Here is a 13,429-nt window from a genome sequence, read left to right on the forward strand (position 1 = left end):
AAGAACGTTCTAGAATTAAATCACCACCCTCTTTCCTCATGTCGTAACAATGAGGTGAACTAACTCATTTATTTAGAGAGACTCTCTGTTTAGTTTATAATATACGATTCTGATATGCTTGTCTATTTTGGTTGAAAAAATAGAAGAAAAATAACACACTCAGGAAATGGACCACTACACCTTCCTAAATAAGTTGCCTTGAAAAGAATCTATGTATATTGTATACTCAACAGCGCATCAAGTCTAGGTGCGGTAGCATTTACTTCAATTATGGAAAAAGCTTTATCAGCCACCTACGATCGTGACATACTTATGGGTAATTATGGGTTGTTAGATTTTAGCTTAACGGTCTCACTAAAAGCATTATTCGATAATTACTTGTAGATAAGAAGCTACCTGATGACAGTTCCTACTACAAAGGGCATTGGATGAACGAAACTTAATTAAACTAAGATTGGAAGCTCTCTGAAGACTGTAAGCTCTCCTCTATCGAAAAGCTAAATCCACTAGGAAATCAAAGTTAGGTATATAATCCCCAAGTTGAACTAACAACGTAATACGCAGCAGATTTTTTATAAGTCCGTATTATAGAATTGGTCGATGAAGTTTTTCAAACCGATATAGTATAATAATCAATGTAGTCTTGCAGTCTGCGAGTCTGCGGGCGCGTCGCGTAGTTATGTAACATTCAGCAGTCCTGTCTAATCAATACGGCGCCGGGCACTTCATGCTAGGGCCAATGTACGGGGAAAAAGCTCGAGGCGCTCTCCTCCACGGATATCTTGGCTACCATCTTGGCACAGACTCTGCCTGACGTTGCCGTTCCCGTTTTGACGTTTTAAGTTCATAGGATCACGTGTAAATGTGGCCGTTTAGATTCAAGTTTGAGATATCGGTCGAATTGATTCGGTTCTGTGTCGGCCAACCAAAATTGATATGTATCGAAAAAGCTGTTCTCCTTACGTAATTGGATACTGAATATGCTTTTCATAAAAGGAAAACGAAAAAAGTATTTTCTTTTTTGTAGGAAATTTTGCACGAGTCTGAAATTCTACACTCCCCGGAGACGGTAAAATTATGTAATTAGGGTATCTACCTCACAAAGAGACCACAATACTGCCTTTAAAAACCTTGTCTCTAGAAGGCTGCAGTAGGATGCCGGACCGCACCCATTTTCCTTGCTGAATTTCAGATATTTTATAGAATATTTCATCATCCGATCGTAGAGGAAAATATGGTGCTAGTTAAGTGCGTAATAATTTGAATAAAACCTCATAAAAATAGTTTATTCTGCCTAATATTGCCTTTGTAACTTCTTGGATGGATGGGCGAATGAATATTTTTAGGCTAAGCCAATTTGTGTAGAATGTCTATAAAATGAGGGGAACATTCATAATAATGCAGGGCAATATTCGGATAAGGAATGTATAGTACATTTTATTACTTGCGTTGGCATTCTCTCTCTGGCACAAACAGGCCACAAATCAAATATTCTTTGTGACAATGGCAATTCTGAAATGCTTTACAACATTTCTTCATGCATTAAATTTTTAAATTTTATATTCTTTATCGTTTTATTATTGTGAATTACTGTGCCAGGATAATTTTATTTTAGTCGGCATTTTATTAATGTTGCAGGCATACAAGTAGATTGGCAGGATGGATTTTGATGTTTTGGAATATGCAGGCTGATATTTTAAGGGCTTATCTTAGTGTTATTCGAAAGAAACCATCAGCATATTTCCGTAAGAAAACAGAAACTTCGTAACGTCGAACAGCTAGGAGTGAGCTTACTGATAAGCACACGAATAGTTTTCTTAAAGGAAACTTTGGCGATGGGCCAGCAAAAAGGTAAGACGAAAAATAAAACGCATCTTTACATACATATATATAACGCAGCCTTACTCGTGTGCCACATGATGGGACTAGGCAATATTGTACAACTAGTAAATGTGTCAATGACAAGCACGCACGTAACCTTATAAGCCCATTGTGAAGGATACCCTGAATTTTGTTTCAAGGACTTTCTTCAGCAACCCCAGTCATAAACACGAATATATTGGAACAGCGACACGCAATACCTCTATGACCTTTCTTACAGCTACTAAAAGTTCGACGTAAGGTATCAGACACTGCTAATTAAAGGTAAGTAGCTAGCTATATACCTACAGGTTAAACGTCCTCCATTTTGTCGATACAGCGAACGTACGGTTACCGGAGATACATTACGGACTCTTGGAAATCGATACCTTAAGTACACAGATATTGAAAATGGTCGATGACTGGAAGCTCCTAATGGCGGCGTTCATTTACATATAAATTGACAATTTTGCAACGCCTAAAATACCTTGATGGATCCATTCCTATCTGACGAAGGAGGAGTTGAGATGAAAATGCTCGATTTCGTTTCGACTTGAGACGTATAAATAAAACGGTGAGGTTTTTTTTGTTCAACCCGGGTTTTCGTGAACGCTCTCCGCTATAAAAGGCAAACAGACAAAAGTCGGGATCGCTGTACAAACGTTCCGTTTTGGCAATTTTTGCTACAGAATACTGAAAAACTGACCATTTCACGCTACGAGTATCCTCGAACCCGTATAATCTGATAATAAAAATGTTTGCCGAAATAGAAAGACGGAACATTGGTATGTCGGATTCGTAAGCCAATCTGATTTATACATATAATACGAGCGCATACTGAAAATATTTTACACGTAGGTAATGTTTATTTCGTATTACCTTCACGAAAATAGGAAAACTTTGTTCTTTTGATGATGAAAGATGGCAGAGCATGGGGAGATCTTTGTCCAAAAGGAGAACAATGTACTTAACAACAAAAAAGGAGGGTCAAACAAATGCGTCTGTGCGTGTATCAAAAGATCCATCAGAATAATTAGGCATATTTTGTATAATGTTTACTGTGCCAAGGTCAAAATTAAGCCCATAAGTATTTATATTGCGTGGAAGGTCTTAAAATAATTGAGGCTATGCCTTTAAAATCGTATTGCTAGGGCTACGCCAGATTTCTCGTAGGCATACAACGGCTACGAACATTAATAAGATTATCCGTACTTCGACGGTTTAAAAAGGTTCAATTCTAATAATGAATACAGTCAGAGCCTAATGTATAGTCAGATCATTCTCATACCATTTTAAAAAGAAAACAAAATAAAATGTTACAAGAATAAAATTTTCATTTCCGAAGAAAACTACTGAATGTTTCATTGGATCTAGTTTACCCACAGGGGTTATTTCTACGTGCAAGGATGACAATGTACGCGAGAGCTACTTGCATAATGAAATCGCAACATTTGAATAACATCGGCGAAGCTCTCAACCCCACCAGGATAACTCTGTACATATATGTAAGAAAGTTCTAGAACAAACGTAATTTGGAATACTGAGCAGCTTTAGGTATAGGCGACTTACAAACAAGATTATTCCGCCACACGACTGCTCGCAATGATCAAACTCGAAATTTCTTCGTTTAACTTCCCTTTCTGGAACTTAATTGAGTTATTTAATCAGAGTTGGAAACGTATGCGAGTTAGACTCCACTTATTCACCTTTAACAAGACACCGCTCGACAAGTTTCCAATTAAATGTTTTCTCGACTGGAATGTTGCGCAGCACTTGAGTTCTACAAAGTCGTTGTTAACAATAGATATGAATAGCGTTGTTCTAAAGCCCCACTAACGCTATTGTACTCCAAGATATATCACGAGGGTAAACATACTTGGAAGATGCTACCTTCGTTTCTAAGCTCTTAGGTTTTATTTCTTTGGTGTGGCTCAGTTTGGTGTTAAAATGAATTATACATATTTTTCTAGAATAGAAGATTTGATACATAATATTATGTAGGTACTTAAGATGCTGAGTAAATAGTATAGGCGCTATTAATAGCCTAGTTTATGCTGGCGCTCCCCTAAGAAATATTAATCGGGAAAGTAAACTGACCTTCACGCGCTTAATTGGTTCCGCTTTTCCACTCCATCACAAGTTATTTAATCTTCGTAAACAAAACCTTAATTGAAGCAGGTTTTACGACATGAGATTCTATGTAATTTTGTTGTTACAGTCCATTACTTCCTACATTGTGTTCTAAGCTAGGTATATCTAGGCACGCCCAATGGAATCTTCTGGAATGTTACCTGCCCGTGTATTACGTACCTAGCGAACCCTCGGGTAACCCCGGGATTACCTTAGAAAATGTTCTATCTATACTTATTTTATGTGGAAGAACTTAGTCATTTTTATGTGAAAGGCTTTCAGATAAATCCTGGACATAAGTTGGATATTTTTTGAACAGGAATTTTCCAGCATACGGATAAGTCTTCAGTTTTTCTTTCCTGTTCAGATTTATTTTCTTTCATTTATTTTTGGAAGGCAACTATACGATTCTTTTTCGCAGCTTAGAAACTCTCTGGGTGTGATGTGATATCTGTCCCTAATTAAGTAATATAAGCACTATGTTCATATCTCGACTGGTTTTACAGGCTTTACAAAAGCTTGCAGCGAACTGACGAAAAATTAAAGCATTTGTCAAGCAATATTACTCTGGACATTATCTTTCCAGTAGGATTCTCACTTCCCATCCCTATCCTCATAAGATAATTTAACAACCCATTTCACCTTGCACACATGTAAACGCGCACGTATATCGCACCTAAAAAGGATTGCACCATAAATTTTTATTTTCTGCGCTGCAGCGAAGCTCTACGTAAGAACTTCGGGTTAATACCAGTTTAGTTTAGACATAAAACTATATTAAATTCACCTATGGCCTTTGGAGCATACAAACTTAATACAAGTCAACCAATCGACACAAAAACAAAGAGCATTCAAATAATATGATTCAATTTCCAGTGGCTTATTGTCTCCCCAACATAATAAGTAAAACTCATCGGCCACAATGCTTTGAAATGTCAATTCATCTAGAATCCCTTATTGATCTGCTGACATTGTTTTTACTGGAGAAAAGTGGCCCATTTTCATGGAGTTTAATAGAAGTGATAAGTAGCTTAATTGACAGGATAAAGTTCTCTATCCACGTGGAGTTTAAATGTATAAAAATGCTTGTAAAATGATCTTCATGACAGCTGATATTCTTATGAAACCACTATAATACTAAGTGCATAAGTCGCGTGCCAGACTGAACACTGACAATTTGCAGTAAATCACCTAAGAGGTCAGAAGTGACGTGCATCGCGCTACACGAGCGCTCTAGAATATCCTAAAGTAGGTAATATCTACTTTATGTGTTAAGGCGAAACCTTCACTATAATACATTCTTCTTCAGTTTCGTCACAGTACTGACCTCTTAAGTAAAAGAGCTTTCAGATAAGAGTTTCCGAGATAACCAAAAGGAGGCAAAAACCAAGAGTGTCTGCACATTAGTGCACATAATCCGTAATCGGAATACTTCTATCGATTTAGTTTACGAGCGCCTTTATATATCAGAAGTAGTAGCAGTAATTCAGTCTGCCGCACTTAATACCACACCGTGCGAAAATAATTACTATGTGCTAATCTCTTGTTAAAAACAAGCTCCAATAAATGAATTGCTAGTATCGTTATTCGAGATTAACTTATACTAATGCTTCACACTAGTACGAGTATTTTCTTGGCTGGTTGCCAGTAACAGCTTCGCTTCAGGAACGGAACTGGTTGAGTGCTCATTAGTTGACGCATGACCATTGACCAGTTCCTTCATCCCCTGTACGAGGCACGATTTATATGAATAATGGATGATACAATGTGGGACCGACTTCGTTATCATTGTTACGTAAGCCATCGATTGCGAAATGGAGCTGGAAAAATACTAACAATATAATTTTACTACGACTGCTATAGAAAGCCAAAAAAGGAAGACTAAAAAAGGAACGAGTAAACAGAATTATTCACAACCTAATTAAAATAGAGATAACAAGTCCAAACAACAACATTTCGTCATAATTATTAATGACTCTCATAAAAGTTGGAAGCAGTTCAAACGTGCTTATTCCTAAGGCTCGGCTTTTGAAACGCGTAAACAGAAATTGGTAACAATTTGGCGCCAGTGCATCTAAGTTATGAAACTTGCAGCTCGACCTGGGCGGATCGATGGCGACCTCTTTAGCGACCAATGCACCAAGTTAACTGCCCGGGAAAACCGTAGCGTGTGCTTTGTTACATTACAGAAATAAGTTGCCTCGATTTAAATCAGGTCTTATATGGATTGCCGATCTAGTTTTTAAACTACTTTTTAAATGTCTTTTGTGAATTTGTCGTCATGGAAAATGTTTCCTCATAATAGATGAAAGCTTTCAAGCCGAACTTTATCTTTCTGCGGCATTACGTGGGTGACAGAAATTGGATTATCTACACTCTATTGCACTTCAGTCAGTTTGTGTGGAAATAGACATGTGGCGTAAAATATTGGGAGATCTCATCTATTTTTTTTTTATATTTTCTTCGCAGATGATACATAATAAATAGTTTAGGAAGGAAATATTTAGTCACGCCTTGTTGAAAATATTTTAACACTAAAATTATCTCAGATTTCAAGTCGATCGATAAAGATATCAAGATGAACTTAAAAGTAAACGGCTTTTTAATGAATACGAGACTTTTTAGAAGCAGGCCTTTGAGATACGATGAAAGAATCGATACAAACGATCGCGGCTATCATCGTCTGAATGATCGAACATTTTTCGCTTCAGTTGAGTTGTACGAAATAAAAAAGCTTTAGACATTTCCGAACAAGACTTTTATCGTGGTAATCCTATACAAAGTCAAGCTGGGCAGATGAAGACTTCGCCATTTCAGAAAGTAAAGGAAGGATATTACGAGACGGCAAAAATAAAACAACCGATATCGAACGTTCCGGTTCTTTTTTTTTTTCAGTAAAAGCATTGGTTCTGGTCGAAAGTTAGAAGTTTGTTGCTGACATTCCCACAAAATCGATTACTGAAGTGCCTTAAAAAGCTTAGTAGAGAAAATCTATTTTTTGTACTGTGTGTCCACGTAACAAAATTATCAGTTTTGTCCCTTTGACCTTCTAGAAAAATATGTAAGATGCCATTACCGTGGAAAAGACGGTTACATCCGAAGACCATATCTTAACGTTAACAAAAGGTGATATTCCCGGCTATGAGTTGCTCTCACAAAACGTTATCTCTGAGGAGCCACGAAAGAGATGCTGAATTTTGCGCGAAAAATGATGCTATCTACTTAGAGTCTCAGAAAATCTTACAGCGAATTTGGTAAGCTTATTAGCCGCAGTAGATATACACTGTTTCTTTTTTTTCTTTTCTTAGTTTGTTACGTAAAGCTGTGTACGCAAATATAACTTAAATTAGCATTAAAACTACACTAGCATCAAGGCTCATCGTCCTATTACGAAACGAGCTTTGATATCCTTGGTTTCACCGACACCAAAAATAGTCGAAGACATCTTTGAACCACATTCAGCGACTAGAATAAATAAAGTCGGCATATATTACCGTTTTTAATTCTCATAGAAATTCTTGGTTAATGTTGGCACATCACGAAAGCCAGCACCTTTGAAATACTAATCAATTCTAACTGGCTTCACGTACGTAGGTACAGTCCTTGACGATATCGAGCGAACAGTTAATGTAAGATACCTGAACGCAGTAAGAGAAGAAAGGAGAAAATATTAGATAAACCGGGTAATAAAAGCGCTTTTACGACGTAAGTTGGGCGTATTTTTCTCGTAGACATGCTTACTACGTACATACATATTGGCAAGTTTATACTTATAAAACACGATAAATAAAAATAAGGCATCGTATATTTCCTTCCATGAAAATAAGGGAAGTCATTGCCCTGTATTGATTTCGTAAGTAATTAGAAACTTAAGCTTAATTAAAATTGGGCAGGTGCCGACATTATTACAATAGATTACTTAGCCATACTCATTAAGGCTAAGGAATTAAATACTGTAATGAAGCAACTTAAATGAATTACCGACAATGCAACTTCTAAAGGAGTTTCCCATTAAATTAAAATGGCATGAATCACGTGAGCTTTGTTGCTAGGCGTACGACAACTATCGGGTTTTCTAGATCCCTATCTGTCATAACGAAGCACTACCTAGTACCTACTGTGTGCGCCCCATTACGAGCCTATTCCCCTGCCAGTGGCCTCAGTATACTTTGCAAAATATTCTTTGTCGTGGGGCAACTTATCGCGGCCAGGTTAGCGCACGCAACGTCTACCCTTTATAATTCTACATAACTGCAAAATTTATAAGTTCCGATACATACGTACGCCGCGAAGCTTATGTAACAAATACAAGCTGTTAGCCACGCCCGTAACAGCTTCAGTGCTTTGCTACCCTTTTAAAAGTAATAGCTAGACTGTTTCTGTTGCTAACTGGTTCAGACGTCTAAATATACCTACGTATTAAGTAAATTCCAACAATCCCTTATGAAATATTTAACAACTTAGCAGCGTGACCTTCAGTATTAAAAAGTTTCTCGGTCGAAGAAAATTCCCGTCGAAAGAGATTTCACCCTAAAGTGGCGGTCATTATGTTGCCAGTAACAACGTTCGACGGGCTTGGAACCGAGATAAATATTCACGCCTCGCCGGCGATATTCTGAAGTCGACATCGCTCCGGATAGTCCTCAGGCTATGTACGAAAAATAATAAGCAGCGAATATTTCGGCGAGTAACGCAATTTACTGAACAATGCCAAGCTTTCCTTCTCTTCTTTTTCAGAAGGCCTATATTGAATACAGAATTACGGTCCGATATTATCGAGCCAGATATGTTAAACTAATTGCCAAACTACTTAGTACGTACCTAGTAGTTGTTCTTATGTCCGCCAAAGTGCTGATAAAGATTTGCAACGCTTTGTGTAAATTAAGAAAACTTAATTTACAAAATTATACAGTATTCGCAATAACAAATCTTTTGTAAGATAAATGACAAGACGTATTTATCAGCCACTGATGATTCAATTTAATTAATGGAACAATCTGTCTGTTATTTCGTCGAGAACTAACGAGGTGGCCGCCGTCAGCGATGTAATTAAAGCATTACAAAAGGCGCGCGGCGTTTCTGTGCAAATGTTTAGATACTCCTGAATAATATCCTCATTAGGACAAGGAGTTACACAATGTCTACGACGAACGCCACCCACGACAGCACAGGAGTTATGAGGACACGCTCTCATTCCCGACATCCTGCGGGAAGTGCGGCTACTTGCGTCAGCATCGTGCAGGACCTTAGCCTCACTCTATAGTTAGCCTGTTGTAGACGAGCTCTCAGACGACTGCAAGTGTGATATATGACATTCGTCGTAAATACTCAGAGCACTGATTCGCCATCAAACAGTTAAGGGCGGGGCTGTAAATGGAAATTCTCCTGGCACGTGCAATTCACACTGCCTCTGAACGGGTTTGCATCTAATGAACTTACTCTGGAGATCTCTGAGAATTGAATCGAGTTATCTCTAAAAGGGTTTCCGTTTTGACGTGCCCCATATTCGCAAGGCTGTTTTCTAATTTCACAGCCGACTGCCTATTACGGGCGCTAAAAGATACGAGTCGAGATCTGTGTTATATGTGGGGCAGGAAAACTTTCGGAATTAGGCGAAACTTATGCGCTAACTGGAATGGGGTACAATAGATTACAAGTTGGTGGAAGTAGCCGCGCTGGGGGAAATATATTTCCAGTACCACCGAGCATGAAACGATGTGCGGGAAAATCTTTTGAATAGGAGAGTACGTCCACTAATGATGCTGAAAAATGAGACGCACGGACTATTCAGGCGCACTCATTCATAAGCCATAATGCGAATGGCACAATGTTGGTACGGGTGTGGAAGGCCAACTATTCATATGTTAGCCGGCGATCCCTGGTTAGTGTCCATCAATTCATTCACATGAGGAAGTAACCTTACTTTACAATTTGCAAATCTCGTAGTATGTACTAGACATTGAATGAGTGATTTATACTATTAATCTATCAGGATAGAGCTCCTCTGTGTCACAGTCTCGCTATAACAAATTGTTCAGTTGGGGCCGGAACAACTGAATTAATAATTATTTTATGGTATTAGGTTTTGGGTGCAACAGACTTGATTAATAACATCACTTAGTAACTGTATAACAACATGAAAACAACAAGAGAACCTATATTAAATAAGGAATAGGATACGTGAGGTCATGCTATATGAGGGGCAGAGCAAAATTTCGCCGGTATTTTTCCGCTATAAAGCTAGCGTACGTGGGTATCCAGTGGAGTATTTCGCCTACGGATGTGTTGGTAACCTTGGATGAAGATGAGCTCGTCTTGGAGCGCGTGCTGTGTCCTTTGACACAAATGCGGATGCGCTCAATTGGCGAGGCGGCCGTTATCGAACCGCGTTAAACACCACGCAAGGCTGCACTCCCGCACTTTTGCGATGTTTCATCAGTCAGTGGAAGAAGAACAAAGGAGAAAGGACCCCTCTACTGGCAACTATTGAAACCTCGGCATTTCATTTTCTAAGTTATAGGATTAAAACTACAGTGATATGATATACCATTGTACATAGTAAATTGGACTGTTATTGTAAGTAGCTTTCCAGAAAACGACTGAGAGGGCAAACAAAAATAAATAAAAAAATATCCGAATTTATAACCTCATCCTTTTTGGGAAGTCGGTTATAAATAAATAAAGTAATCAAGTATTCATCAGAAATACGGCTACAAGTCAAAGCACAACATAAATATTTCGAGGCTGAAATGATTGCTTTATTGCAGGCGTTATAAAATATTGCTGTAAAATTCAGATTTTAAAGGGACTATCTATTGAGTACCTGATGACCACACCCATTTTCCTGCATGTGATAATGTACTGTAAGAGTTAAATCTAGACATTCTAGGACGATGTTGCGATAAAATTATCAACATAGTACTAGTCAAGTCTAGAATCTCCTAAAATATAAATATAGTAATTCAGTGGGAAATATAAAATTACAAAACAATGGAAAACCACATGGAAATTCAAGTTGTTGGACTGTAGATGAGTCTTGAAGATCATGATGGTGATGAGGTCCTTCTGAGATGTCTTACTGATCATCCAATAGAACAGATAATTTTCTACTTAAAGCCTTACTGCAAACAAAGCCATATACAGACGCTGAAGATTTCTTTTCAGTACCTATATGTATAAAATCATCTGAAAGAAAATCATAAAGTTTGGCATCCATATATGGCTATGCATGCGGTAAGGGGTACAAAGCTCAGATTTCTGTTCGGTTATTTCAGAATCATCATTTTCAGAAAATCATGAGTAAGAGTTAGCTGCTACATTGTCACATAACATATTATGATCAATTTAATTAAGAGTTAGACTCAGTAGTACTAATCCAGACAGACCCTTATCTATATCAGCTGATATTGATCATCCTCCGAGCTCTTTTCCCAACTATGTTGGGGTTCGCTGAATTTTCATTGTTAGTGAAATTGAAATTACTCATGTAATATACTGGTTATGGTGACTATATTCTCTACTAGAGTAGTTGCATATTTTTTTTGATAAGTTTCTGGATTGTGTAGGTACCTACTCAATAAGTACCAGGTAATGTAATAAAAACCTTTGTTCAATACTACTGCAATGAGACTTTTTTTTCTAATTAGATAATAAAATGCTCAGTATTACTGTGATCCTAAATTATTTAATAAATTAAGTATTATGAGAAACCTGTTTTGGCAGGTAACTCCCCAATTTGTAATTTGTATACGTACCTACTGTACGCCGGTTTGTTTTCCTAATGCATAATTAAAGTTTAGAACTAATCATGAATTAAAAATATCTAAATTGTAAACTCATTGACTAAAAGATGTATTGTTAAAGTATTGTGCGTTAAATTCATACGTTATTCTTTACATGAAATCAAATAATTCTATAAAAACGACCAAATACAAATTAAAAACGAAACCAACGGCAGGGGCGTGGTCTTCTACAGTTACTAGTTCTGATTTAAAGGCATCGATCAATGCAAGTTTCTGCTAACAATATTCCCTAGTATATTGAATGTTATCTAGACTCAATCAAACTCAAAACGGAAGTGAAAATCCAAAGAAAATAATTAATACTCACGTCCAGGGACTCCTTTGACGCCATCTTTCACACACAAACAAATTAGTTTGACGTTTCTACAAAAATCGATAACAAGGTTTCTGGATGAGTTCGGATACTCTCAGAGAAAATAATACTTTTTGTACTTCTTTTTCCCCTGTACTTCGAAAATAATTCGTAATTAATATGTTACCTGAGTCACAATAATATAAAAGTTACTATGTATTCATCATTAGAATCAGCCATAAATGATACGATAGATAGCCTGAATGTTACGGTACCGGTAAACAAATACCACACTAAATTATGAGATACGCCAATGATTGTAATAATATTTTTGTCCCTTCAAAAGTTTTAAGCCTTAGCTTATCGTACTAGAGTTTTCTGTTTTGTTTCTCAAACCATAATTTATATATGATAAATTTTCTAAGGCATGTTCAATAGATGCAGACTTTATTTTTATATAGGTACTACCGACCGCATACTGAAATCATATGTCGATAATGAACAGTTAGTGTTTCGGTGTAGCCGTTGAATACTTGGTATAGTTACATAATGCCCCACATTTATGAATCTTGCATACCTAATATGCAGTTGTCGTGTAACCATGTCAGTGCCTTTTGTTGCTAAAGCTTTAAGCTTAAACAGACATAGTTAATTTTCATAAAATCTAGTTTATTTTATAGACAAGGTATTGAGAGTGCATGGTATTGGGAGTAGGGCATGCAATTTCGGTAAAACAAAAATTACCGGTAAAAATTCGGTAATAAAAATATTTTTACCGGTAAACCGGTAAAACGGTAATTTTTGTATTTTTTTTTTAATGTGTTATTATAACAATAAGATTGGGTAATCTTAAAGCAAAAACTAAATAAATATGCAAAGTATAAGGTGGTAAACGTTTTTTGTGACGTGGGCTGTAACAAAAAACATGTCAGTACTATCCGTGCGCGATGTCACCGACAAAATGCAAGAGAAACGGCTGCGATGGTACGGACATGTAAAAAGGAGTGACGCCTGATGACATCGGCAGTGTGAATGTGATACTCAATCTCAATATACCCGGTCAAAGACGCAAAGGCAGGCCGAAACCGTGGTGGTTGAGTCTCGTAATGAATGACATGAAAATCTGCGAACTCGAAGAGGAAGATGTCTATTCAGGAGAAAAAATATATTTTTCATTGAAGTGAAAGCCCTTTTTTATGGCAAATCATCAAATGACAGACTCTTTCTGTCTAAAACCCATGTTTTTAGAAGGCGTTTTATGGACCAGGGTCGCGGTAACTCTTTCGAACAATCCCGCGGCCCAGGCAGGCCTTGGCCCTGTTGGGCCCCACCGGGGTTGCTGACA

The 13,429-nt window shown here is 37.4% G+C and overlaps 1 protein-coding gene across 5 annotated transcripts in view; it reads right to left on the minus strand.

The window, feature by feature from the left end:
* The window catches only part of LOC110380431 (sodium/potassium-transporting ATPase subunit alpha), a 40,857-nt gene extending 28,604 nt beyond the window's left edge, over positions 1–12,253 (minus strand). For 2 of the 5 annotated variants that reach the window (XM_021340408.3, XM_021340407.3), the window contains exon 1: positions 12,100–12,236. In XM_021340408.3, the coding sequence (XP_021196083.1) occupies positions 12,100–12,123 (24 nt within the window). In that variant the 5' untranslated portion in view covers positions 12,124–12,236. Of the gene's footprint in view, positions 1–12,099 lie in introns of all 5 variants that reach the window. The other 3 variants (XM_021340413.3, XM_021340417.3, XM_021340409.3) reach the window with 3 other exon arrangements.
* Between the last annotated feature and the right edge of the window lie 1,176 nt (positions 12,254–13,429).

The sequence above is a fragment of the Helicoverpa armigera genome, chromosome 20 (genome assembly GCF_030705265.1).
Source record: "Helicoverpa armigera isolate CAAS_96S chromosome 20, ASM3070526v1, whole genome shotgun sequence".
NCBI classification, from domain to species: Eukaryota; Metazoa; Arthropoda; class Insecta; order Lepidoptera; family Noctuidae; genus Helicoverpa; species Helicoverpa armigera.